General features: G+C 50.9%; 1 protein-coding gene across 1 annotated transcript in view; it reads right to left on the bottom strand.

Annotated features, from left to right (window-relative positions):
* Positions 1 to 20264, bottom strand: part of dhx16 (DEAH (Asp-Glu-Ala-His) box polypeptide 16) — a 33570-nt gene extending 13306 nt beyond the window's left edge. Inside the window, exons 1-16 of the mRNA XM_038307650.1 lie at positions 20197 to 20264; positions 17483 to 17699; positions 17082 to 17320; positions 16830 to 17010; positions 16694 to 16750; positions 16363 to 16617; positions 16051 to 16284; positions 14678 to 14869; positions 14451 to 14561; positions 14250 to 14365; positions 13040 to 13250; positions 9565 to 9663; positions 8361 to 8513; positions 8151 to 8291; positions 6097 to 6259; positions 5133 to 5239 (exon numbers count right to left, since the gene is read on the bottom strand). Coding sequence (XP_038163578.1) covers positions 5133 to 5239; positions 6097 to 6259; positions 8151 to 8291; positions 8361 to 8513; positions 9565 to 9663; positions 13040 to 13250; positions 14250 to 14365; positions 14451 to 14561; positions 14678 to 14869; positions 16051 to 16284; positions 16363 to 16617; positions 16694 to 16750; positions 16830 to 17010; positions 17082 to 17320; positions 17483 to 17680 — 2457 coding nt within the window. The 5' untranslated portion in view covers positions 17681 to 17699; positions 20197 to 20264. The remainder of the gene's footprint in view (positions 1 to 5132; positions 5240 to 6096; positions 6260 to 8150; positions 8292 to 8360; positions 8514 to 9564; positions 9664 to 13039; positions 13251 to 14249; positions 14366 to 14450; positions 14562 to 14677; positions 14870 to 16050; positions 16285 to 16362; positions 16618 to 16693; positions 16751 to 16829; positions 17011 to 17081; positions 17321 to 17482; positions 17700 to 20196) is intronic.
* Positions 20265 to 27530: the final 7266 nt, after the last annotated feature.

Here is a 27530-nt window from a genome sequence, read left to right as displayed (position 1 = left end):
CCCCCCCCCCCCCCCCACCCCCCCCCCCCCCCCCCCCCCCCCCCCCCCCCCCCCCCCCCCCCCCCCCCCCCCCCCCCCCCCCCCCCCCCCCCCCCCCCCCCCCCCCCCCCCCCCCCCCCCCCCCCCCCCCCCCCCCCCCCCCCCCCCCCCCCCCCCCCCCCCCCCCCCCCCCCCCCCCCCCCCCCCCCCCCCCCCCCCCCCCCCCCCCCCCCCCCCCCCCCCCCCCCCCCCCCCCCCCCCCCCCCCCCCCCCCCCCCCCCCCCCCCCCCCCCCCCCCCCCCCCCCCCCCCCCCCCCCCCCCCCCCCCCCCCCCCCCCCCCCCCCCCCCCCCCCCCCCCCCCCCCCCCCCCCCCCCCCCCCCCCCCCCCCCCCCCCCCCCCCCCCCCCCCCCCCCCCCCCCCCCCCCCCCCCTCCCCCCCCCCCCCCCCCCCCCCCCCCCCCCCCCCCCCCCCCCCCCCCACCCCCCCCCCCCCCCCCCCCCCCCCCCCCCCCCCCCCCCCCCCCCCCCCCCCCCCCCACCCCCCCCCCCCCCCCCCCCCCCCCCCCCCCCCCCCCCCCCCCACCCCCCCCCCCCCCCCCCCCCCCCCCCCCCCCCCCCCCCCCCCCCCCCCCCCCCCCCCCCCCCCCCCCCCCCCCCCCCCCCCCCCCCCCCCCCCCCCCCCCCCCCCCCCCCCCCCCCCCCCCCCCCCCCCCCCCCCCCCCCCCCCCCCCCCCCCCCCCCCCCCCCCCCCCCCCCCCCCCCCCCCCCCCCCCCCCCCCCCCCCCCCCCCCCCCCCCCCCCCCCCCCCCCCCCCCCCCCCCCCCCCCCCCCCCCCCCCCCCCCCCCCCCCCCCCCCCCCCCCCCCCCCCCCCCCCCTCCCCCCCCCCCCCCCCCCCCCCCCCCCCCCCCCCCCCCCCCCCCCCCCCCCCCCCCCCCCCCCCCCCCCCCCCCCCCCCCCCCCCCCCCCCCCCCCCCCCCCCCCCCCCCCCCCCCCCCCCCCCCCCCCCCCCCCCCCCCCCCCCCCCCCCCACCCCCCCCCCCCCCCCCCCCCCCCCCCCCCCCCCCCCCCCCCCCCCCCCCCCCCCCCCCCCCCCCCCCCCCCCCCCCCCCCCCCCCCCCCCCCCCCCCCCCCCCCCCCCCCCCCCCCCCCCCCCCCCCCCCCCCCCCCCCCCCCCCCCCCCCCCCCCCCCCCCCACCCCCCCCCCCCCCCCCCCCCCCCCCCCCCCCTTCTGTTGGTTGGTTCTCCTCCTGTGGGGGGGTGTGGGGGATCTCCTTCTGGGGTGTGGCCCTGGCTGTGTGCCCTCTGTTGCTTCCTGGCTCTGGGGTCTTGTTGTGTGATGTGGTGTGGTGCCTGGGGGGAGTGGTAGGGTGGTTGTCTTCCTCTTTGTGGCCTGGTGTGTGGGGGCGGGTGTGGTTCTGGTGTGTCGTGGTAGGGGGGGTCTTGCTCCTTTCTCCCCTTCCTCCTCTTGTCTTCAGTCTTCCTCCCGTTATGCTCCTTCCCCTCTGGTTCCTCAGCCCCTTCCTAACCTCTTCTTCCTCCCCCTTCCTCTGCTTCTATTTGCCCTCTGTCTCTTTTCTCCTTCCTTCTCCTTCTCCCTCTCTCACCTCCTCTCCTCTTTTTTCCTCCATCTCCCTTCTACCCCCCTTGTCTCGCTAGCTTAGTTCTTTTTTAATCTCCCTCTCTCCCCTCTCTCCCTTCTCTCCATCTTTCATCCTTTTTCATCCTTTCTTCTTTCTCCCGCTCTTCTTTGTGCGTCCCTCCTGTTCCTCTTCATTGTCCCCCCCTCTCTCTCTCTGTACCCTCTGTTCCTCCCTCTTTTTATTTTCTCCTACCCCTTCTCCTCTAGTTACCATTCTTATGGAGCCTCTTCCTCCTTCCCTCCTTCTTCTTACCTTCTCCACGCTCCCCCTTGGTACTTCTCTGTCATCCTCTCCCTCCCCCTATTCCTCTTCTCCTATCCCTCTCTTCTTGTTATCTCTGGCCTGGGAGGGGGGTGGTCCCTCCTGGGGCTCCCTGTTGTTGTGCCTGGGGGGTTGGTGTGGGGGTCTTGGGTGGTGCGAATTCTCCTCTCTGTCTGGGGGCATGGGTCTGTGGGGGTGTGGGTGGTGTGGGGTGGGCTCTTGCTGGGGGTGGCTGGTGTGTGGGCTGTGTCTGGGAGTGATGGGTGCTGTGGGGCTGCCGAGTTGACTGGGGTCCTGGGGGGGGGGATTGTTGCTCCTCTCCTTTTTATCCCTCTCACTCTTTCCTCCTCTCTTGTACCTTTCCTCCATCCGTTTTCCTTACCACCCCCTCCTCTCTTCTCATCTAACTTCAATCTCCCGTCCTTTCCCCCCCCTCCTCTCATCTCCGTCTCTCCTATGCCTTCTCCTCCTTCTTTTCCTTCCCCATTCTCAATCTCCCTGTGCGTGGTCTCTTAATTCTCCCCTTCTTTGTTTTCTTCCCCCTCTTTCCTCCTAACCTCTTCTCTGTTCCTTCAATCTCCTCAGTTTCTTACTCTCTCCCTTTCCTCTCCTCCCACCTCCCTCCATCAGCGTTTCCTCCTCTTTCCTCATGCCTTATCACCTTCTTGTGTCTTACTCATTTCCCTCTTCCTTCTTCTCCCCCAGGCAAAGCTGGAAAGGGACATGGCCCCCGCGCAAAAACCCAACATGGAGCCCTAGAAAAACCATCTCCTCCTGCAGCCTGGAAGGGGTACCGCAAATGCCGCAGGACCAACATGGAGCCTAGAAACGTCTTTTCCTCCCTGCAGCTGAGGACAAAATGCCCCCCCGCAGATACCAACCATGGAGGCCCCCCTAGGAGAACATCTCCTCTGGGCAAGCTGGGAAAAGGACATGCCCCGCAGAAAAACCAAACATGGAGGCCCCCCCTAGAACATACTCCCTTCCTTCAATCCTGGAAAAGGACATTGCCCCGCAGGACCAACCATGAATCCTCGAAACCATCCTCTATTACCAAGCTGGAAGACATGCCCCGCAAGCAAAACCTCATGGAGCCCTAGAAACATCCTTCCTCTTGCAGCTGTAGGGAACCCAATGCCCCCGCAGACCAAACAATGGAGCCCTAGAGAAAGGATCTGTTCCTTGTCTTCAGCTGAGGGACATGCCCGCATAAGAACCAATAACATGGAGCCTTAGAAACATCCATCACTACCCTCTGTCAGGCCTGGGAGGAACAATGCCGCAGAACAAAAACAAGGGGAGCCCTATGAATACATCTACCCTTCTGGGCAGCCTGGAGGACATGCCGCAGAAAACCAACATGGTTAAAGCCCCCCTAAAGAACATCTCCTCGTGCAGCGTGGAAGGAACAAGTGCCCGCAATAACAACAGGAGCCTAGAAAAAACATCTCCTTCTACATGCCCTGGGAGGACAATGGAGCCCTAGAAACCAACCCCTCCCTCTGTCAGCTGTGGAGGGACATTGCCCGGTGCAGAACCAACATGGAAGCCCTAGAAAAAACAATCGCCTAACTGTGCAGCCTGGAAGGGAACATAATGGCCGCAGAACAAAAACATGGAGCCTAGAGGAAAACCATCTCCCCTCTGGGGCAGCCCTGGAAGGACATGCCCTGCAGACCAACAGTTGGGAAGCCTTAAGAAAACTCCTACCCCTCTGTGCCAAGTCTGGAAGGACCAATGGGGAGCCCTAAAGAGAAACATCTCCCATCCTACAGCTGGGAAGGGACATGCCGCAGACAAACATGGGAAGCCACTAGAACATCTCCCTCTAGCAAGCTGGAGGACAAGCCGCCCAAAGGACAAACATGAGGCCTATGAACATCTCCTCCCCAGCAAATCTTGGAGGAAACATGCCCCCCCGCCAAAAAAGGAACCAAAACAAATGGAGCCTAGAACATCTCCCACCTGTCAGCCGTTGGAGGAAACATGGCCGCAAGACCAAACAATGAGCCTAGAAACAATCTCCTTTCTGGGCACAGGATAAACAGGAGGCCCTAGATACCATCTCCCTCCTTACAGGCCTGGAGGTACCAAAATGCCCCCCGCAGAAACCAAAACATGGAGCCTTAGAACATCACCTCTACAGCCTTGGAGGAACCAATGCCCGCAGATCCAAAAACTAAAGGAGCCTAAAGAAAAATCCCCCTCCTTAACAGCCTGTGAGGACCAAAATGCCGTGACAGAGTGACCAAACCATGGAGCCCCACTATGAAAACACCCTCCTCCCTGCAAAGCTGGAGGGACCATGGAGCCTAATAGGGAACATCCCTCCCACGTGCTAAGTCCTGGAAGGAACAAAAAGGGAGCCTAAGAAAACATCTCCTCTGCACTGAGGTAAACATGGCCAGCCAGAACCAAACCAAGGAGCCACCTAAGAAAAAAAAAAAACATCCACCCTCCTGCAAGGCTGGAAGGTAAATGGAGCCCCCCCTAGAAAACATCTCCTCTGCAAAGCTGGGAGGGACAATGCCGCAAGACCTAAACCTAATGGGAGCCCTAGAATACATCTTCCTCTGCAAGCCTGGAGGACAAATTGCCCACGCCAGACCTAACATGGAAAGGCCTAGAACAACCCTACCTCCAGCAGCTTGGGAAAGGACAAAAATGCCCGCAAGAAACACCAACATGGGAAAAGCCTATGAAAGACATCTTCCACTGCAGCTGGGAAAGGAACCATGCCCGCACAGATGACCAAATGGAGCCCCCTAGGAAAACATCCTTCCCTCTGCAAAGCTGGAGGGACATGGAGCCCCCCTTCGAGAACAACTTCCCCCTCTGCAGCTGGGAGGACATACGCCCGCAAGAGACAAACATGGAGCCTAGAACCAACCACCTCCTGCAAGCTGGTAGAAGGAAGGACCCAATGTGCCCCCCCCGCATGACCGAACATGGAGCCCTTTAGAAACAGTCAATCCTCCTCGCAAAAGCTTGGAGGAAACCCAAGGCCCACGCAAAAGACAAACAAGGGGGAGTCCCCCCACTAGAACCCATCTCCTCTGCCAAGCCTGGGAAGGAACTGCCCCCCCCGTCCAGACCGCAACAATGTAGCCATAGAAAACATCTCCCCTCTTGCAGCCTGGGAAGGAAACCCAATGTCCCGCAGAAACCCCAACCATGGTAAAAGCCCAAGTAACAAATCTCACCTCTACAAAGCTTTTGTGGGATGACCATTGCCCCCGCAAAGACAAACCCATGGAGCCCTTAAGAAACTCCTCCCTCCTCCTGCCAGCTGGAGGAACATGCCCCCCGGCCGACCCCAAACAAGGAGCCTAAGAACATCTATCCTCATAGTGGCAGCTGGGGAAAGGACAAATGGAAAGCGCTAAAGAAACAGTCTTGCCCTCTACCGCGGAAGGGAAAAGACAAAAGCCCGCAAAGACAAACATGGGGAAAGCCTAGAAACAATCCGTCCCCCGCCAGCAAGCTGGATGGAACATGGCCCCCGCAAGAAATCCAAACATGGAAGCCTAAACCCAATTCCTCCCTCCTGAGCAAGAGCATCGGAGGACCATGCCCCGCAGAACCAAACAATGGTAGCCTTAGAAACATCTCCCTCTGCAGCCCTTGGGAGGAACATGGGAAGGCCCTAGAAGAACATCCTTCCCACCATAACATCTTGGAGGACATCCGCAGAACAAACAAGTGATAGCCTTAGAAACATCACGCTTCCCCTACAAGCTGGAAAGGAACATGCCGCCAAGACAAAACATGGAAAGAGCCCAGAAAAACATCTCCTCTACAGCTTGGAAGGACATGCCCGCAAAGACCCTAAAAACTATGGGAGCCTAGAACCCCATCTCCTCCCTGCAGCCTGGGAGGACATGGCCGCCAAAGACCAAACCCAGGAAGGCCTAGAACCATCACCTCTGCAGCTAGGAGACATGGAAAAGGCGACGAGAACATCTCCTTCTGCTAGCTGGAGGACATGGGGAAAGCCCCTAAAGAAAAAACAATCTCCCCAACAGCAGCTGGAGGACCATCCCCGCAGACCAAGAACAATGGATTGCTCCTTACGTGGGGGGGAAATGGAACCAAGAACACCCTCCTCTACAGCTGGAGGACATGCCGCAGACCAACATGGAGCCTAGAACATCTCCTCTGCAGCTGGAGGACATGCCGCAGACCAACATGGAGCCTAGAACATCTCTCTTCACCTAAGCTCTTCAGCAGCAGCACCACATTCCCCAGGTTGGTCCTCTGGATCTCGGGAACAGTGGTCTCCTCCATCTCGTGCTTGAAGGCCCAGGCCGTGTAGAGGCGGAAACATTTCCCAGCAGCCACTCTGCCTGCTCGTCCCGCTCTCTGATTGGCTGAGGCCTGGCAGCAGGACACAGAGCAGAAACGGTTTAATGAAACCAGAAGAACGTGAAGATGCCTCTTCCTCATGATGAAGATGTATGGTGTGAGGAGCTCCAGGACCATCTTCATTTCTCACAGAAACCCGTTGATCTCTTGGTGAACAGAACCAGAATCCTTCACCTCTGGATGGACCTGTTCTGTTTGGATACATCTGCAGATCTTCCTCCAGTTAATCTGTCAGAAATCCTCAACCAGGAATTATTCATTCAGGTTTAAGTCAATCGATCCGATCGGAATTTGGTTTATTGCTTTAAAACAGGAAGTGATGGTTTGATCTGAGTTTTAACTCTGCGTTTCTCAGCGGTCCTGACTAGGCGGATCTGAATCAGTGGTCCTGAACCATTGGTTCCGACTAAACAGTTCTGACTAAGCAGTCCTGACCCGACGGGTTCTGACTAGGTGGTTTTGACCCAAGGGGTTCTGACTAGGCGGTCCTGACCCAAGGGGTTCTGACTAGGCGGTCCTGACCCAAGGGGTTCTGACTAGGCGGTCCTGACCCGACGGGTTCTGACTAGGTGGTTTTGACCCAAGGGGTCCTGACTAGGCTGTTTCCTCCCCAACAGGTTCTGACTAGACAGTTCTAACTAGGCAGTCCTGACCCGACGGTCGTGACCCGGCGGGTTCTGACTAGGCGGTCGTGACCCGACGGGTTCTGACTAGGCGGTCGTGACCCGACGGGTTCTGACTAGGCGGTCGTGACCCGACGGGTTCTGACTAGGCGGTCCTGACCCAAGGGGTTCTGACTAGGCGGTCCTGACCCAAGGGGTTCTGACTAGGCGGTCCTGACCCAAGGGGTTCTGACTAGGCGGTCCTGACCCAAGGGGTTCTGACTAGGCGGTCCTGACCCAAGGGGTTCTGACTAGGCGGTCCTGACCCGACGGGTTCTGACTAGGCGGTCCTGACCCAAGGGGTTCTGACTAGGCGGTCCTGACCCAAGGGGTTCTGACTAGGCGGTCCTGACCCAAGGGGTTCTGACTAGGCGGTCCTGACCCGACGGGTTCTGACTAGGCGGTCCTGACCCGACGGGTTCTGACTAGGCGGTCCTGACCCAAGGGGTTCTGACTAGGGGGTCGTGACCCGACGGGTTCTGACTAGGCGGTCCTGACCCAAGGGGTTCTGACTAGGCGGTCCTGACCCGACGGGTTCTGACTAGGCGGTCCTGACCCAAGGGGTTCTGACTAGGCGGTCGTGACCCGACGGGTTCTGACTAGGCGGTCGTGACCCGACGGGTTCTGACTAGGCGGTCCTGACCCAAGGGGTTCTGACTAGGCGGTCCTGACCCAAGGGGTTCTGACTAGGCGGTCCTGACCCAAGGGGTTCTGACTAGGCGGTCCTGACCCGACGGGTTCTGACTAGGCGGTCCTGACCCAAGGGGTTCTGACTAGGGGGTCGTGACCCGACGGGTTCTGACTAGGCGGTCGTGACCCGACGGGTTCTGACTAGGCGGTCCTGACCCAAGGGGTTCTGACTAGGCGGTCGTGACCCGACGGGTTCTGACTAGGCGGTCGTGACCCAAGGGGTTCTGACTAGGCGGTCCTGACCCAAGAGGTTCTGACTAGGCGGTCCTGACCCAAGAGGTTCTGACTAGGCGGTCCTGACTCGGCGATCTGACTCAGCAGTCCGGAACCATTAGTCCTGACTAGGCTATTTCCTACCCAACGGGTTCTGACTAGGCGGTCCTGACCCGGCGGTCCTCCTGCTGACCCTGAAGCTCTGATCCCTGATTCTTCTGCAGACAGGACAGCGGCAGTAACCAGATGGACCTGCAGCAGCAGACCAAGGCTGACTGACCCAACTACTCGTCTCCCATCACTAGTTCTGCAGCAGCTGGGGGTCAAAGGTTAACTACCCGTGAGCAGGGCGTGACGATCAGCGACTCCATGCCGGTGCGGGCGTTGTAGCTCTTCTGCTTGCAGAAGCCGGGGTCGATGACGTAGATGATGCCGTCGATGGTCAGCGAGGTTTCTGCGATGTTGGTGGCCACCACCACCTTAGAGAGGAGGTCAGAGGTCAGAGGCTGAGCCATCCACAGAGACCCCCACACAGAGCTTAGACCGACCTTCCGGGCTCCAGGGGGAGTCGGGCTGAAGATCTTGGCCTGCATGTCTGACGGCAGGTTGGCGTAGATGGGGAGGACGACCAGCTCGGCGATCTTGGACCCCAGCCGCCTGCACCTCTCCTGCAGCATCTCGCAGCACGCCTCGATCTCCTCCTGCAAACAGAGGGCGTCAGGGAGTGGGCGGAGCTAACAGAAACATCCTTCAAAGCAGGAGGAGATCATCATCAGGGTCCTTCATGGCCCTAAATAAAAGCCGATCAGGTGGAGGACGTAGACCATCTTTTCCTGGGTTTCCACTTCCTGGTTGTTTTCCTCCCTCACTGTTTACATTCTGATCACTGCTGCACTTTATGAATGTTCATTTATGCTAAGCTGCTCGTTCACCGTCTGACAGCTGCATGCATCCAAATGTCATCTTGTAACCAATCTGTGGACAATATTACACTAAAGTTTGTCCAAGTCAGACAGCGCCACCTACTGCCAATGCTCCATGAACATTTTCCTGCTCTGCTCCCAAACAATCCATGAACAACAAAGCTGCAGCTGATTAGCTGTAACTATCCCCAAACCTCAGCTCTGTTCAGCCGCCACCTTAAAACCTATTTTATCGTCAAACTTGGACTAAAAATCTGACATTTAGTCTGAAGAAAAAGACTGAGAGCTGATCTTTATTATTACTTTCATTAAAGGTGAGCTTTGAATGTGAAAAATCAGGAGGGAATGTTTTTTTAGAAATACGCAGCTCATATTCAGATGAGCAACTTTATGAGTGGAGGCAGAGCTGGGTGATAACATATTAACAATATGTGATGTGAAAGAAGTTATGAGACCGCCGCCATGACGCTGTGACGGACCAATAGGAACAGAGCCAGGTCAGGTTAGGTTGTGTCTATGTCTGGGCTGCAGCAGCCAACTCAACAACAGCAACAAAAAAAAAGATGGCTCCTTCTGGAGGGAATCCAACGGAGAACATCGGTAACGTTACGGAAAAGTAGGAGATTGCTGAACGGAAGCGCCCAAACAGTTCGGCAGCGTGGAGGAATTTCAGGTGTGGCAGACTGTCGACCCCCTTAGCCAAACCCAGTGCCTGAAGTTAGAGCTCAGTCTGTTCACCCCCGTTACTCTGATTCCCCTAAATCCAACCCTGGGCCTCCAGCAGACGCCTCATCAGCGTTTCCTGTAAACTCTGTTCTATAAATGGTACCTGTCCGGTGAGGAAGACCAGAACGTCTCCTGGAGGCTGAGTGACGTGGATCTGCAGCACTGAAACCACACATGCATCCAGGTAGTCCGCCTCTGGAGCCTAAACACACGGGGGGGATAAAACAGTAAAATATCAAAACACACGGAAAAGTATTTGGTATAAAGTCGGTTACAGATGTTCTGGAAACTCTGAGCTGAAGGAGGAGGAGCAGAGGAGGAACCCTGCAGTAGTATAGGTACAGGAGGAGCAGAGTATAGGAGTATAGGGACAGGAGGAGCAGAGTATAGGGACAGGAGGAGCAGAGTATAGGGACAGGAAGAGCAGAGTATAGGAGTATAGGGACAGGAGGAGCAGAGGAGGAACCCTGCAGGAGTATAGGGACAGGAGGAGCAGAGTATAGGAGTATAGGGACAGGAGGAGCAGAGTATAGGAGTATAGGGACAGGAGGAGCAGAGTATAGGAGTATAGGGACAGGAGGAGCAGAGTATAGGAGTATAGGGACAGGAGGAGCAGAGTATAGGAGTATAGGGACAGGAGGAGCAGAGTATAGGGACAGGAGGAGCAGAGTATAGGAGTATAGGGACAGGAGGAGCAGAGTATAGGGACAGGAGGAGCAGAGTATAGGGACAGGAAGAGCAGAGTATAGGAGTATAGGGACAGGAGGAGCAGAGGAGGAACCCTGCAGGAGTATAGGGACAGGAGGAGCAGAGTATAGGAGTATAGGGACAGGAGGAGCAGAGTATAGGAGTATAGGGACAGGAGGAGCAGAGTATAGGAGTATAGGGACAGGAGAAGCAGAGTATAGGAGTATAGGGACAGGAGAAGCAGAGTATAGGAGTATAGGGACAGGAGGAGCAGAGTATAGGGACAGGAGGAGCAGAGTATAGGAGTATAGGGACAGGAGGAGCAGAGTATAGGAGTATAGGGACAGGAGGAGCAGAGTATAGGGACAGGAGGAGCAGAGTATAGGAGTATAGGGACAGGAGGAGCAGAGTATAGGGACAGGAGGAGCAGAGTATAGGAGTATAGGGACAGGAGGAGCAGAGTATAGGAGTATAGGGACAGGAGGAGCAGAGTATAGGAGTATAGGGACAGGAGGAGCAGAGTATAGGGACAGGAGAAGCAGAGTATAGGAGTATAGGGACAGGAGGAGCAGAGTATAGGGACAGGAGGAGCAGAGTATAGGAGTATAGGGACAGGAGGAGCAGAGTATAGGAGTATAGGGACAGGAGGAGCAGAGTATAGGGACAGGAGGAGCAGAGTATAGGAGTATAGGGACAGGAGGAGCAGAGTATAGGGACAGGAGGAGCAGAGTATAGGAGTATAGGGACAGGAGGAGCAGAGTATAAGGAGTATAGGGACAGGAGGAGCAGAGTATAGGAGTATAGGGAACAGGAGAAGCAGAGTATAGGGAGTATAGGGACAGGAGGAGCAGAGTATAGGGACAGGAGGAGCAGAGTATAGGAGTATAGGGACAGGAGGAGCAGAGTATAGGAGTATAGGGACAGGAGGAGCAGAGTATAGGGACAGGAGGAGCAGAGTATAGGAGTATAGGGACAGGAGGAGCAGAGTATAGGAGTATAGGGACAGGAGGAGCAGAGTATAGGAGTATAGGGACAGGAGGAGCAGAGTATAGGAGTATAGGGACAGGAGGAGCAGAGTAGAGTATAGGGACAGGAGGAGCAGAGTATAGGAGTATAGGGACAGGAGGAGCAGAGTATAGGGACAGGAGGAGCAGAGTATAGGAGTATAGGGACAGGAGGAGCAGAGTATAGGGACAGGAGGAGCAGAGTATAGGAGTATAGGGACAGGAGGAGCAGAGTATAGGAGTATAGGGACAGGAGGAGCAGAGTATAGGAGTATAGGGACAGGAGAAGCAGAGTATAGGAGTATAGGGACAGGAGGAGCAGAGTATAGGGACAGGAGGAGCAGAGTATAGGAGTATAGGGACAGGAGGAGCAGAGTATAGGAGTATAGGGACAGGAGGAGCAGAGTATAGGGACAGGAGGAGCAGAGTATAGGAGTATAGGGACAGGAGGAGCAGAGTATAGGGACAGGAGGAGCAGAGTATAGGAGTATAGGGACAGGAGGAGCAGAGTATAGGAGTATAGGGACAGGAGGAGCAGAGTATAGGAGTATAGGGACAGGAGGAGCAGAGTATAGGGACAGGAGAAGCAGAGTATAGGAGTATAGGGACAGGAGGAGCAGAGTATAGGGACAGGAGGAGCAGAGTATAGGAGTATAGGGACAGGAGGAGCAGAGGAGGAACCCTGCAGGAGTATAGGGACAGGAGGAGCAGAGTATAGGAGTATAGGGACAGGAGGAGCAGAGTATAGGAGTATAGGGACAGGAGGAGCAGAGTATAGGAGTATAGGGACAGGAGAAGCAGAGTATAGGAGTATAGGGACAGGAGGAGCAGAGTATAGGGACAGGAGGAGCAGAGTATAGGGACAGGAGGAGCAGAGTATAGGGACAGGAGGAGCAGAGTATAGGGACAGGAGGAGCAGAGTATAGGGACAGGAGGAGCAGAGTATAGGGACAGGAGGAGCAGAGTATAGGAGTATAGGGACAGGAGGAGCAGAGTATAGGAGTATAGGGACAGGAGGAGCAGAGTATAGGAGTATAGGGACAGGAGGAGCAGAGTATAGGAGTATAGGGACAGGAGGAGCAGAGGAGGACCAGATGGGATCCAAATGGATCAGAACCAAGTGGGGGGGTCATTGAAGCGGAACTCAGAGGACCTGCAGCCTTTAGTCACCGATCAAAACATTTAAGGGTTGAAGCGGATTAATGGATTTTCCGACTCGGCGCTCCGACCAAAGGAAGGATTTCTGAACGATGGAGGGAAGGAAAGAGCAAAGGGCCGATGAGGGTCCACCCGCTGAGACCGGGACCAGCTTAGCTCCGATTCAGCCTCTACGTTCCTACCCTCACCTCTGGTCATTAATCTGGATCAGGACCCAAAGAACCAGATCCTGGATCCCAGCTTCCTCTGCAGGGAGGCTGGGCTCTCCCTCAGAGAGAGGGTGAGGAGCTAGGTCATCAGGGGGAGGCTCAGAGTAGAGCTGCTTCCCCTCCAGAGGAGTCAGCTGAGGAGGATCAGACATCTTTATCAGAGGGACGTCCCACCAGGAGGAGGACCAGGACACCGTGGATGGACTGTGTCTCTCTGCTGGCCTGGAGGAGTCTGGGAGTCTCTGCTGAGGCTAGAGATCTGGTTCTGGATAATAGGAGACGACGAGGAGGAGGAACTGATGTTGCTTTGAACTGAACAACCAGGGAATCAGATCCTATCGATCAAAGCGACTCGGTTTCAGAGACGCTTGTTTCTACTGTAGCTGACAGAGGTGGAACCAACAGAAAGAGGATTTCATTCTTATGTTCTAAGCAGACTGGAACTCGTAGACCTGCAGTGTGTCTGAGTGGGTCTACGCTCTGAGAAAAGGAAGGCCGACCCCGACAGGAGGAGACTCACTTTAGTGTAGAAGATGTCGACGGGGAACCTCCTGCCAGGGATCCTGAAAACAGGGGCGTCATCGAAGAAGCAGGAAAAGCGCTCCGTGTCCAACGTGGCGCTCGCTACCAGAACCTTCAGGTCGGGTCGGAACCTGGCGATGTCTTTGATGAGGCCGAACAGGATGTCTGTGTGGAGCGTTCGCTCGTGGGCTTCGTCTATGATGATCACACTGCAGGAGAAACACAGGCTGAGGAACACGGAAGACAAAAGCTGAACCCAGTGGACCTGGAGACAGACCTGGAGACAGAGAGACCTGAAGGGGAGACGGAGACCTGAGGTGCATTTATCAAACTTCAGAGTCGACCTCCGAGTTCAAAGCAGGGTTAGGGTTAGGGTTTCCTGAAAGCGTGCACACGCGCGTTCACGAGTCTACGGAAGCCGGCAGACCAAACCAGCGCATTCAGCTCGGCAAAGAACTCATGCTCTTCCTCAACACTGAAGTCCTCAGATATTTTTCTTTCGTTGTTTCTTTCTTTGCACAGGTAAACAGCACATTTCTTCTTCTACGCTTGCATTATCGGCAGAGCAGACGCTGAATGCGCACTTTCATCTGGTTTGGTCTGCCGGCTTCCGTAGCGTCGTGAGCGCGCATGTGCGTGCTTTCAGGAAATCCTATACACTACTGTTTATGCTCTAAAAACATTCTAAATGACTTCGTTTCGAGTAAATTCTGGACGCTACCCACTCAGGACACTTGGAATACATTGGACGAGCAGTATGGAGGAATATTGACACGTTTTTTGTGGACTTTTATGGACCTTTCTGCCTCGGGCGCCATAGACCTCCATTATTTGAATGTCAGCAGACAGCAAGAAGCCTCCCAGATCTCCAGATGCATTTGAGATATCAAAAAAGTACTCCAGAGTGTTGTTCAGCATGGGGGGGAGTAGAAAATGAAGGCTAATCATGTTTTGGGTGTACTATTCCTTTAAAGCGGCTCGGTCCAAACAGACTGATCATCAAAGCCAAAATGTCTTCAGCTCCCAGAACGTCCGCATCCGTCTCCCTCTCCCCAGCACCGCCCTCTAGTGGTAAATCCTGCTCACCGCAGAGAGCTCTGTAGGTCTGAAACATTCAGGGAGTAGAACGGAGTGTCCAGGTCAGTGGCGCCCCCTCCAGGCCTGCAGAGGAAGCACACAGACCTGCCTATCTGGCTCCAGCAGCGTACCTGTAGGAGGCCAGGTCCGGTTCTGTCAGGAACTCTCTCAGCAGCATCCCGTCCGTCATGTACTTCAGGACGGTCCGCTCAGAGGTGCAGTCCTCAAAGCGAATGCTGTACCCCACCTGGAGGACGGCAGGAAGCAGACCGTCACTGAGCCACGCCTCCAGAACATTCTCACGCCCCAGGTTCTGCTGGCGGCGGGCTCACCTCGTTGCCAAGCTTCACGCTCATCTCCTCTGCCACCCGGGCCGCCACAGACATGGCGGCCACCCTGCGAGGCTGAGTGCAGCCGATCTTCATCCCTCCTTTGGTGTAGCCCTGAAAGACGGCGGCAGTTAGAGACACGGACCCACCTGATACCACGGATCCTGGCTAAACGCTTCCTCCACTGTCAGAGTGAAGAGAACCCGGTTATGATGGCCGCTGGAACTCACGTCTTCCAGGAGGTACTGAGGGATCTGGGTGGTCTTCCCTGAGCCAGTCTCGCCCTCGATGACCAGGATCTGGTGCTCATGGATGGCAGCCAGCAGGTCGTCTCTGTAGGGGAAGATGGGCAGGCTGCGGCGGACCTCCTGCATGGAGCGCTTCTTCAGCTCGGCCTGAGACAGCGCCTGCTGCTCCTCCTCCTGAACGCAGCATTAGAAAACTGACATCATCTAGTCTGAACAAGAAGCTGAACATTCAGTGGGAGGTAGCTCAGCTAGATCAGAGCTCACAATCAACCCCGTGAACTGGAGATGTTCTGGTGAACAGGACCTGGTTCTAATGAACGGGTCCTGATGAACCGCTTCTGGTTCTCACGAACAGGCCCTACCTCTTGTGAACAGTTCCTAGTGTTAGTGAACAGGACCTGGTTCTAGTAAACAGGTCCTGGTGAATAGGTCCTGGTTCTAGGGAAAAGGTCCTTGTTCTAGTTAACAGGTAGTGAACAGGTCCTGGTGAACAGTCTCTGGTGAACAGGCAATGGTGAACAGGTCCTTGTTCTAGTTAACAGGTCCTGGTGAACAGGTACTTGTTCTAGTTAACAGGTCCTGGTGAACAGGTACTTGTTCTAGTTAACAGGTCCTGGTGAAAAGGTCCTTGTTCTAGTGAACAGGTTCTGGTGAACAGGTCCTTGTTCTAGTTAACAGGTCCTGGTGAAAAGGTCCTTGTTCTAGTGAACAGGTTCTGGTGAACAGGTCCTTGTTCTAGTTAACAGGTCCTGACAGGTCCTGGTGAACAGGTCCTTGTCCTAGTGAACAGGTCCTTGTTCTAGTTAACAGGTCCTGGTGAACAGGTACTTGTTCTAGTTAACAGGTCCTGGTGAAAAGGTCCTTGTTCTAGTGAACAGGTCCTTGTTCTAGTTAACAGGTCCTGGTGAACAGGTACTTGTTCTAGTTAACAGGTCCTGGTGAACAGGTACTTGTTCTAGTTAACAGGTCCTGGTGAAAAGGTCCTTGTTCTAGTGAACAGGTTCTGGTGAACAGGTCCTTGTTCTAGTTAACAGGTCCTGACAGGTCCTGGTGAACAGGTCCTTGTCCTAGTGAACAGGTCCTTGTTCTAGTTAACAGGTCCTGGTGAACAGGTACTTGTTCTAGTTAACAGGTCCTGGTGAAAAGGTCCTTGTTCTAGTGAACAGGTTCTGGTGAACAGGTACTTGTTCTAGTTAACAGGTCCTGGTGAACAGGTACTTGTTCTAGTTAACAGGTTCTGGTGAACAGGTCCTTGTTCTAGTTAACAGGTCCTGACAGGTCCTGGTGAACAGGTCCTGGTGAACAGCTCCTTGTTCTAGTGAACAGGTCCCGGTGAACAGGTCCTTCCTCCTCACCTTGTCGGAGCGCGTTCCCTTCATGGTGATGGCTGTGCTGACGAAGTCGATCATCTCCTCCTCCTCCAGGATCAGCTGGTACCTCTCCTGCTCCTCCTTCAGACCCAGCTCTCGCTCCTTCTTGGCTCCGAAGCTGAGGGAGGCCGTCTTCAGCCTCTCCTCCTCCCAGCGGCCCTGTTCTCCTCCCAGCTCCATGGGGGTTTCCTCCAGCTCCAGCTCCCTCTGAGGAACCTCCTAGCAGATGGAAGAAGGTCTGTTAGTCCAACCGGGTTTTCTCTCTGCCATCTTCAGGAGGTAACGCTCTCCTCTCACCTTGCTCCTCTTCTCCTCCGGCATGTAGTACCTGTTCTTCCTCTCCTCCTGCTCCTTGGCTCCGGCCTTCTTGTAATCCTTGGCCAGATCTCGGAGCGTCCGCTTGTACTCCAGGTCTTTCCTTTCCTTCTCTGTCAGCTCCTCTGTGGAGAACAGGTACTCCTCATCCAGGATCTCCGCCTCCAGGTCCTCCAGCTTCTCTGCCTCTCTCTTCTTCAGGTATTCCCAGCGGGAACGCTTTCTCAGCTCCGGGACCTGAACGCAGACACGCCAACTTTAGAACGAGACTAAAACCTGGAAATACCCCAAACTGGAGACGGATTGGACTAACCATGTTCTTCTGGTCATCTTCAGCCATCTTCAGCCGTTTCTGAGCTTCTTCATAAGCCTGAGGAGAGAAGCAGGAGGAGATGAAGCCTCCACCTGTAGGGGGCGCCGCCTTCTCCTCTATAAACAGTGTCTCCCACCTTCTTATCCGTCCGCTCGGCGATGTTCCGGGTCTTCTCCTTGTCCTTCTCCCTCACTCTCTGAGCGAATTCGTCTCTGGCCTTTATGTCCTGCTGCCGCTCCCTCTCCTCCTTCTCCCACTCCTCCTCCTCCTCCTCCTCCTCCTTCATGGATCGGCGTTCGTCTTGGACAGAAAGGCCCCTGAGATCACAGAGTTGCTGTTAGAAGCAGGGAAAAGCTGCAGCTTCAGGATCTCCTGCTCCGACCTTCACCTCCTCTCAGTTTCATCGTCGCTCGACTCGCTTCCTTTCTTCTGTCTGATGTTCTTCCTCTTGCTTCCTCTCTTCTCCTCCTTGCTCTTCTTCTTCTTCCCCGCCGGTCTGTCCCTGGCCTCCTCTTCTCCGCTGTCGCTGTCCTCCAGCAGCGTGTATGTCCGATTCTTCCTCTCCATCTCTATGGCCATCCGCTCCACCGCTTTAGACGGCTTCTCCACCACCTGCTGGCGAGGAATCTGCAGCAGAACGCAGGAGTTACTGCTCAGCTAATATTACTAACACTGCTTTCCTGGCTGTTAACCACCATTTCTCAGTAGAACCAGTGTTTTCCTCCATGTCTGCCCCTGGTATCTGAGCCCGCCCCTGGTATCTGACCCTGCCCCCATCCCGTTAGATACCTTCTCAAACAGCTCCTTGGCGAAGGCGGTGACACTCTGGTCAATGTCTATGGTCCCCGTCTGCTCCAGGCGGCTCACCAGGTCCTCTGGGCTGGACGCTTTGCGAGCGATGCCGATCATGAACTGGGAGACGTAGCGGTCGCTCAGACCCAGGATGTCGTGCAGACGGTCGTTGACCCATTGTTCCAGCTGAGCCATGGCGCCGCAGCCGCTTTACCTGCAGCAACAGAAACTATTTAGTCCAAAGACACCAAAATTATTCATTCTAATGTTAATTTCTATTTATCCAGTTCTTACTGGTTTGGGATCAATAATTACAAAGAAAATATGAAGATCACATAAAACCAGGGAAAGATGATGATGATGATGGATGGATGGATGGATGGATGGATGGATGGATGGATGGATGGATGGATGGATGGATGGATGGATGGATGGATGGATGATGGATGGATGATGGATGGATGATGGATGATGGATGGATGATGGATGGATGATGGATGGATGATGGATGGATGATGGATGATGGATGGATGATGGATGGATGATGGATGGATGATGGATGGATGGATGGATGATGGATGGATGGATGATGGATGGATGGATGGATGGATGGATGGATGGATGGATGGATGGATGATGGATGGATGGATGGATGGATGGATGATGGATGGATGGATGGATGGATGGATGGATGATGGATGGATGATGGATGGATGATGGATGGATGGATGGATGATGGATGGATGATGGATGGATGATGGATGGATGGATGATGGATGGATGATGGATGGATGATGGATGGATGGATGGATGAATGGATGATGGATGGATGGATGATGGATGGATGATGGATGGATGGATGATGGATGGATGATGGATGGATGGATGATGGATGGATGATGGATGGATGGATGGATGGATGATGGATGGATGGATGATGGATGGATGGATGGATGATGGATGGATGATGGATGGATGATGGATGGATGGATGATGGATGGATGGATGATGGATGGATGATGGATGGATGATGGATGGATGATGGATGGATGGATGATGGATGGATGATGGATGGATGGATGATGGATGGATGGATGATGGATGGATGATGGATGGATGATGGATGGATGGATGATGGATGGATGGATGATGGATGGATGATGGATGGATGATGGATGGATGATGGATGGATGATGGATGGATGGATGATGGATGGATGGATGGATGATGGATGGATGATGGATGGATGGTGGATGGATGATGGATGGATGGATGATGGATGGATGATGGATGGATGGATGATGGATGGATGGATGATGGATGGATGATGGATGGATGATGGATGGATGGATGATGGATGGATGATGGATGGATGATGGATGGATGATGGATGGATGATGGATGGATGGATGATGGATGGATGATGGATGGATGGATGATGGATGGATGATGGATGGATGGATGATGGATGGATGATGGATGGATGGATGATGGATGGATGGATGATGGATGGATGATGGATGGATGGATGATGGATGGATGATGGATGGATGGATGATGGATGGATGGATGATGGATGGATGGATGATGGATGGATGATGGATGGATGATGGATGGATGATGGATGGATGATGGATGGATGGATGATGGATGGATGGATGGATGATGGATGGATGGATGGATGATGGATGGATGGATGATGGATGGATGATGGATGGATGGATGATGGATGGATGATGGATGGATGGATGGATGGATGATGGATGGATGATGGATGGATGGATGGATGATGGATGGATGATGGATGGATGGATGATGGATGGATGGATGGATGATGGATGGATGATGGATGGATGATGGATGGATGATGGATGGATGATGGATGGATGGATGATGGATGGATGGATGATGGATGGATGATGGATGGATGGATGATGGATGGATGGATGATGGATGATGGATGGATGGATGATGGATGGATGGATGGATGATGGATGGATGGGTGATGGATGGATGGATGATGGATGGATGGATGATGGATGGATGGATGATGGATGGATCATGGATGGATGGATGGATGATGGATGGATGGATGATGGATGGATGGATGATGGATGGATGGATGATGGATGGATGGATGGATGATGGATGGATGATGGATGGATGATGGATGGATGATGGATGGATGATGGATGGATGGATGATGGATGGATGGATGATGGATGGATGGATGATGGATGGATGATGGATGGATGGATGATGGATGGATGATGGATGGAAGGATGATGGATGGATGGATGATGGATGGATGGATGATGGATGGATGATGGATGGATGGATGATGGATGGATGGATGATGGATGGATGGATGATGGATGGATGATGGATGGATGGATGATGGATGGATGGATGATGGATGGATGGATGATGGATGGATGATGGATGGATGGATGATGGATGGATGATGGATGGATGGATGGATGGATGGATGATGGATGGATGGATGATGGATGGATGGATGATGGATGGATGATGGATGGATGGATGATGGATGGATGGATGATGGATGGATGGATGATGGATGGATGATGGATGGATGGATGATGGATGGATGGATGATGGATGGATGGATGATGGATGGATGATGGATGGATGATGAACATGATACCAAATACAGTCTTGAATTTAAAGTAGTTCTTTTCTGCACTGACCTGTTTCTGGAAATCCTGCAGGTTCAGTGATGCTTTGAGTTCGCAGCAGACGATAATTAATCAGCTGATAGGAAGGAACAGATCAGGGCAGAAATCAACACCAAATAAACTAAAACAGGAAGATTAGAAAAGAGAGAGTTGGTAGACTGGGTTGGTTTTAATAAAACTGAATTATCCAATCAGAATCAAGGGAAGAGGAGGCCTAGTGGTTAGAGCATAGAGCTTGGAATCCAAAGGTCCTGGGTCCCTGAGCAAGACCCAAAGTTGATGATGTCTGAAGCCTCGCTACTGCGATACCATGTGACCGCTTCAGGAAGTCGTTCAGAAAGAAGAACTTCGGCAGGCATTTAAACAGCCTCAGTGTTCAGTCCAGATGTGGGAGTTAGGAGAGTTACTGTAGAGGTTGGATAGATTCTAAGAATAGATTGGTTGGAAAAAACAACCAATCTAGTTGGTTTAAACTATCTTGGTCAGATTAATATCTGTGCAGGCCATCGGACACAGCTGTTTCTCTAGTGCTGAGTCGTATTGCTCTGCATTCAGCAGATCTGTGTTGGAGGCATCAGCTGTAAGACTTTCACTCTGAAGGTTGATGGTTCAAGACCCAACTCTGACTTCTGGAAGTTGTGATTATACTTTTGGCTAATGAGACTCATTTGTATTGGTTTGCCCAAATATAGATTGGATAAAAACACTGCCGAATTAGATTGGTTGGTTGAACACATAAATTTCCAGCCAATTAAAACCAGAAGCTGTGGAGAAACTAGCAGCCGGCCACAGTCACAGCAAACATGGCTACCTACTATGAAGCTGTCAGTGAAAAAAACAATGCTAATGCTTGGGTCCTGAAGCGGTCACATGGAGCTACGTCCCCAGCCATAGGCAGCCATGTTTGTTGTGACTTCTTCTTCTTGTGAGGTTTTATGGCGGTTGGCAAACTGGTGAGAAGCGCATCACCGCCACCAACTGATCTGGAGTAAAGCAAGGAAACAGGAAACCATTCACCCCAGAAACAAACAAAAAACCCGTATAACTTAACCCAACATAACTACTAAATCACATTTGCCTTTATAATTTTAATTTATCGTCACTCTGCCAGTTTCTGATGGTCCGACTGGTTTTCCCATCATGCTTCCAACCATTTCCCAGTTTAAATCTTTAACTTCCAGTGATTTTTCTGCAGCTTTCACTATTTTTTTTTTTTTTCGGGTTTTTTGTCGTGCACTACAGCTGATCACTTCAACCATGAATAGAACAAAATCTTTTTAACAATCAGTGAATTTTCTCAAATTTTGGGGCATTTCTCCAGAGGTTTGGAATCTGCCGTGTGTTGAACTGTTGGTTTGATTTTTTCTAACTGAGATGGGATTTTTTTTTGCAGCTTCAGCTTAAGTTATTCTGAGCTCTAATTTCTGCTCACTTCACAGCTGCCATAAGCAGCAGTTTGTTCTCCTCCACAGTTACAGCATTTGATTTCAGCTTCTTTTCCACATTTTCTGTACTCATGCTCTCCTGCACACCTTCCACACCTCTGTTTCCTTTACAAACTGCTGCTATGCGTCCAAATTTTTAGCAATTAGATTGTAGATTTTAACGTTATAGCTGATGTAACCAATGAATGCTTTGCTGGTTAATTGCTCTTCTTCAAATTTAATTAATACCGATAAACTGTCAGATCTTTCTCCGTTTCTTGTTGTTTTTAATCGTTTTACTTCTTTTACTTTTTCACCGCTTATGTTTTCTAGAATTTCTTTTTCAGAAACTCTTAGAGGAACTCCTCCAATGACTCCCCTGCTGATGGTTTTGTTCTCCATTAAGCTGCACTGAACTCTTTTCCCTCCATCTTGTTAATCCGAATAGCTTTGCCTTGCTGGGCGCCGTCTCTGCAGTAGGGTTGTCACAATACTAAACTTTTCAACTCGATACGATACTAAGGAAAATATTTGACACTCGATACCATTTTCGATACCACAAGGATAATTCAACCGAAATATTTTCATTAATAAATAAAGACAATAAAGGTTGTAGGCTGTGCACAATATTAGGCAAGGTTGATGAAAAACTTATAAAATTAAAATTAAGTGTTTCTTCCTTGGCTATGCTTTGCACACATAGCAATGACACGAGCCATACCGGTTAAAAAAACAAAAATAATTCTCAGCAGCTGCACCTCTTACAAAAAAAAAAGTCTGAAACTGAAAAGTGTAGAATTATTCAATCACACAGTGTTCAGAAAGTGCATTTTCCTCTATTCTGCACCTTAGGTGAATGACTGCTTAGGTGCCATTGGTGGTAGCACTGTAACGATACTTTTAAAAATGAGTATTGTATCCGGATACAACGTTTCAGTATCAATACTTTTTTGAATTTGTAAAAGATCATCCAGTCAGATTGATTCAAAGTTTTCTATCTAAGGAAAACCAGCTGATTGCATCGACTCATTGACTCTTCAGCAATCCCTCACACTAAGCATGCTTGTAGCGACAGTGGAGAGGAAAAACTCCCTTTGAACAGGAAGAAACCTCCAGCAGAACCAGGCTCAGTGTGAGCGGCCATCTGCTGAGGCCCACTGGGGTTCAAGGAGACAGAAGCAGACATAGATTCTAACAAGTTTGAATACGAGTTTGTATTCATTTTGTTTTGCTGTGGAATGTATGGATCGATCATCACTTGAATGTTCTGAACTGGACTCCCCTTTAACTGATCTCTGCTTTTTATCATTTTTTGACGTTGCTATCTTCCAACCTTCTTCATTGTCACTATTTCCTTCTTCCATCCCATAAGAATCGCTTCCTGTTTCCTCGCTACTCACGGCCCCGGACATTTCTCCACAAGCAGCTGAGAAACTAACCTGACAACAGTCAGATGTCAGGTTACTTAGAAACACGCGCCATGCCCCAAACGACCATCCAGCTGAGGTCCGTTTGTTGTGACTGTGACCGACTAATCAATGGGCAGAAGGTGACCCTCTAAGCCACGCCCCTCATTTGCATAATGAAGCAGAAATGGAAAAACCAAAGGCAGAAATAAACAGCATGGAAGAAATAAATAGGGTAAAAAAATAGAAGAATAAAACAGACAAAAATATTATAACATGCACATAAATAAATTCTTAAAGAAATAAGTAATAAAGTTGAAGATTATAACGGACAATAAATAAACAAGGTAATTATTACAAAGGCAAAAAAAACTAAGAAGCTAATTAAAAGATAATATATATATATACAATTATGCCTCACTGTATAATTTAATTTCTACCTACTTTTATTTGTTTATTGTATTTTTTTGGAGGGGGCAATTAATTGTATGCTAATAATTTTTGGAGCATTTATTTATTTCTGTATTTATTTTTAATTCTGGCAGGATTGGTCCTCCATAGAAACCAGAGGAGAGCTGAAAATCTGACTGTTTAAATGTCCAATAAAATAAAACAGGTTTAAATATCATTTTTAGGAGGATTTGCTCCTAAACCTTAGTTTTTAAAACGTTTCTAAGCTGGTTTCTGGGATGAAGAAGTTAATAAAGTTTTTATTAATTCAGGATGTTTAATAAAAGTCTGTAAATGTTTCCCGGACTGTAAATCCTGGATTGTTTCTTGAATCTTCTGATTAACGGTGAGAAGCAGCTTCACTCACCTCCTTCCAGTCGATCAAACACCGATAAACTAAAAATATAAACTAATTAAAAGCTTTTCTTTAGACGCAGCTAAAAGCGGAGAGGCTGAAACTGCTCCTGTCGCCATCAAGCAAACTTTATCTCACTGCTTTAAAAAGCGCCAACAGGTTAAGTTAGCTAGCTCTGCACAGAGCAACACACGGAGCTAACAGGAAGCACGTGACCGGACGCGCTTAAAGCAGCAAAGGGCGCGGCTGACACCGCCCCCTGTGGACACACCAGGAACTACAGCTAAGCGTTATAGGTCATCCTGGAGAAAGGAAACTAGTTGAGATTACAGCTCTGTAGGCTTGGTAAAGGTCAACAAAGTCAAACTTAAACATTTATTTAAACATGAAAATGTTATTTTAAAGCTTTTACAATATCTTCTTAAGTTACATTTGGTCTTATTGTAGGATGGTAGCCTCTCATTATCACATATAGGTGGACCAACAGTTGGTCTCCTTGTTTGATGAAAGAAAATCCTCACATGGATCAAGGAAATGTCTCCCATCTGACTAAATAATTAACAAATAAAAGAATATCTGATAATAACAAATGAAACTCAGACATAGAGTCAATATCTGCCATGATTGGTTCCTGTTCCTGTCAATCAGCCCTCTGCTCCTCCCAGCAGTTATTCTCCTCTGCTCCTCATCCAGGAGAATTTTCCTGTTTCAGCTCCTTCCAGAGATGCTCAGTAGGGTGGAGATCGGGGCCCCTAGGGGCCCCTTCAGAACAGTCCAGTGTTTCCCTCTCAGCCGCTCGTGGCTGTTTCTAGCTCTGACCTTTGACCTGCTGCAGACCAAGCATCCTGACCCTGCAGCTCATTTCTCTCTATGATCCCTGATAGTCTGGAGATTTTAATGGACCCTGCAGGGATTCAGATGAAGCAAAGCAGCCCACAGCATGACACAGCCTCCTCCATGTTTCTTCTTTTCTGGAACTGCTTCATTTTTCTGTGAACATAGAGCTCATGTTGTTGGCATGAAGCTCCATGTTTGTCTCCTCTGTCCAGACAATGTTCTTCTAGATTCTAGGACCTAGAAGCTTTGTTTCTGGTCAACATTTAGTTTGGTCCAATGAATTGAATTCATTTGAATTCAGTTTATCACATCATGTCATCTCAGGTCACTTTCCAGTTCACCAGATCATCCAGTCAGATTGATTCAAAGTTTTCTATCTAAGGAAAACCAGCTGATTGCATCGACTCATTGACTCTTCAGCAATCCCTCACACTAAGCATGCTTGTAGCGACAGTGGAGAGGAAAAACTCCCTTTGAACAGGAAGAAACCTCCAGCAGAACCAGGCTCAGTGTGAGCGGCCATCTGCTGAGGCCCACTGGGGTTCAAGGAGACAGAAGCAGACATAGAAAAAGAAGCATAGATACAAAAGGCAACTGTCAACCAGCTCCACAGGCGGCCCCGTCCAGGAAACACACAGCCAGGCAGACGAGCTCCGAGCCAGCTCCCATGTCAGAGGATGAAGAGAGCACATCCAGTTAGTCACAGTCAGAGAAACAGGACTACACTGGAAAACAGGCCAAGCTCCAACATCTAGAAACAAAGGTGTTGATGGCAGCAGCACAGCTGATATTTCTCTCCAGGATGGAGTCACAGCCAAACAGGAACAGACCAGATGAAGCTACTATGAGAAAAAGCAGAGGGAGCAGAACGTTAGAGATTGAACTAACAGATTCTGCAGAGTGGGAGAATAGAGATAGAATGAAGCAGAATGATGAAAAAGGGGTCCCTATGTCCTCCAGCAGTCTAAGCCTATAGCAGCAGAACTATAGAGATAGAATGAAGCAGAATGATGAAGGAACATCAGTTTCCTGGCTGTTGTTTCCTTTGTCGTCTCCTTTTGAGTCCACTTTGACTCAAACAGAGATGGATGCTGTGATCCGACACCGATGTTCCTTCAGCTTGAAGGTCTCCCTTTGTCTCTTTAATAGTTTTTTGCTTCCATTCTATAAATTCCTGAAGCGTGACGTTATTTTCTCCTCTGTGATCCTCCAAGCAGGATCCTCTCCATTAGGTTCAACCATTTACTTCAAAAATATAAACGATACAAGTAGGAAATACACATAAAAATAAACAAATAAAAGAAGATCAGGAGAAATGTTGATGAGGTCAAAGAATTGTGTGGCTATTATCTAATTACATGACTAACCCTCAAGCATAAGCCACGCCCCTAAATATCCAGAAACTCTCTAATGAGCAACAATTAGAACTAGAAAAAGTTGCATTTCCTGCGAAAATGCAGTGTGAATGCTGTACGCTAAACTGTAAGCTGTAAGGTTAAAATGGCAGAAACAAGCTGAAAAAAATTAAAGTCAAAGCTGCTGAAATGGTATGGAATAGCAAAAAATGTCTAATTAGTTTCTTAAAAGTAGCTGAAGCCAACAGCAGAAACATGGCAGACATGTTATGAATTAACAGCAAGCAGAAAAGCTTAATGCCTTTCCAGAAAGAGAGCAGAATCAAGCCAAAATTGGAAAAAATATGCAGAAATTTTATAAAATAGCAAAAACGGTAACATAAACAGTAAAAAAGTTGAATCTTAACTAGTTGAAGAAAAAAATGAGTAGCTTAAGGATAGGAAGATAAATGTTGAATATGTATAATAAGTATTAAAGTCTGAAATCATATGTGGAAATGTCAAGACTTGTAAAAAAAATTTGAAATTAATTAAAATGTGTCAGTTGATCAGCATAGAGAAAACAGTGTCATCCTTAGAAGCTTGAAAATCCACAAACCAAAGTACAAGACTGACCATAAGAAGCACAGGAAGGACAGAGAGAGAAGCTTATAAAAAGAGAGCTAATAAAACTTAAGGAGCTGAATTTATCAAAAAATCTAACCTGCATGTTATGAGCCACTGTGTTGATGACAGCACCGTTGGCAGGCTTAGGCTGCATGTTACAAGGTTAGCAGATGCTTTATTACAGTGTAAATCTTAGAACCTGATTAAGAAATATGCACTTAGGTGTGTGGTCAACAGGCCTTGGTAGTGTAATTTGAAGAAATTGGTTGAGTTTGGGTCATAGCTACAAGCCATACGGCACAATGAATGAGTGTGCGTAAGGAAGAGGCTTTTATTTTGTAGGTTCCCTTTAGTCTTATTTTGAAAGTCTATCATGGATGTGTGTCAAGGGAAGGGTCATGCCCTGCAGTGATATAGAATCCATTTCTAAATATGAAATCACTGGTTTTCCATGTTATTGGGTGAATAGATGCTGTATTAGAGCGTAAATGGGAGACTTTTATTGTGAAATTCGCTCCTGGGTATGTTTTGAAAAGGTCCCTAGAGTCTAATAGAAACAAGCTGGTAGAGTTTGGGTCATAATGCTGAGCCATTTGCATCAATTAATACACAAGTATAATATAGAGGCTTTTATTTTGTAGGGTCACTGGAGTCTTATTTTGAAAGTCTAGCATGGTTGTGTGTTGAGAAAAGGGTCAGACCCAGCAGTGATACTTGATGACTTTCCAATCATTAAATCACTCTTTCCCCTGTTATTAGGGCAGTAGATGAAGTGGCAATGGGAGGCTTTTATTTTGAAATTTGCTGTGGGGTGTGTTTTGAAAAACCCCTAGAGTCTCATTTTTAAAAAAGTGGTTGAGTTTGGGTCATAATGTTGAGCCATATGCTGGGAAAAAAATATGAGTTTAATGTA

This window comes from Cyprinodon tularosa, unplaced genomic scaffold, assembly GCF_016077235.1.
Source record: "Cyprinodon tularosa strain WSP-4 unplaced genomic scaffold, ASM1607723v1 ctg618, whole genome shotgun sequence".
Classification (NCBI taxonomy): Eukaryota; Metazoa; Chordata; class Actinopteri; order Cyprinodontiformes; family Cyprinodontidae; genus Cyprinodon; species Cyprinodon tularosa.
The sequence above is the reverse complement of the archived record's forward strand: the minus strand, read 5'-3'. Positions and strand labels throughout refer to the sequence as shown.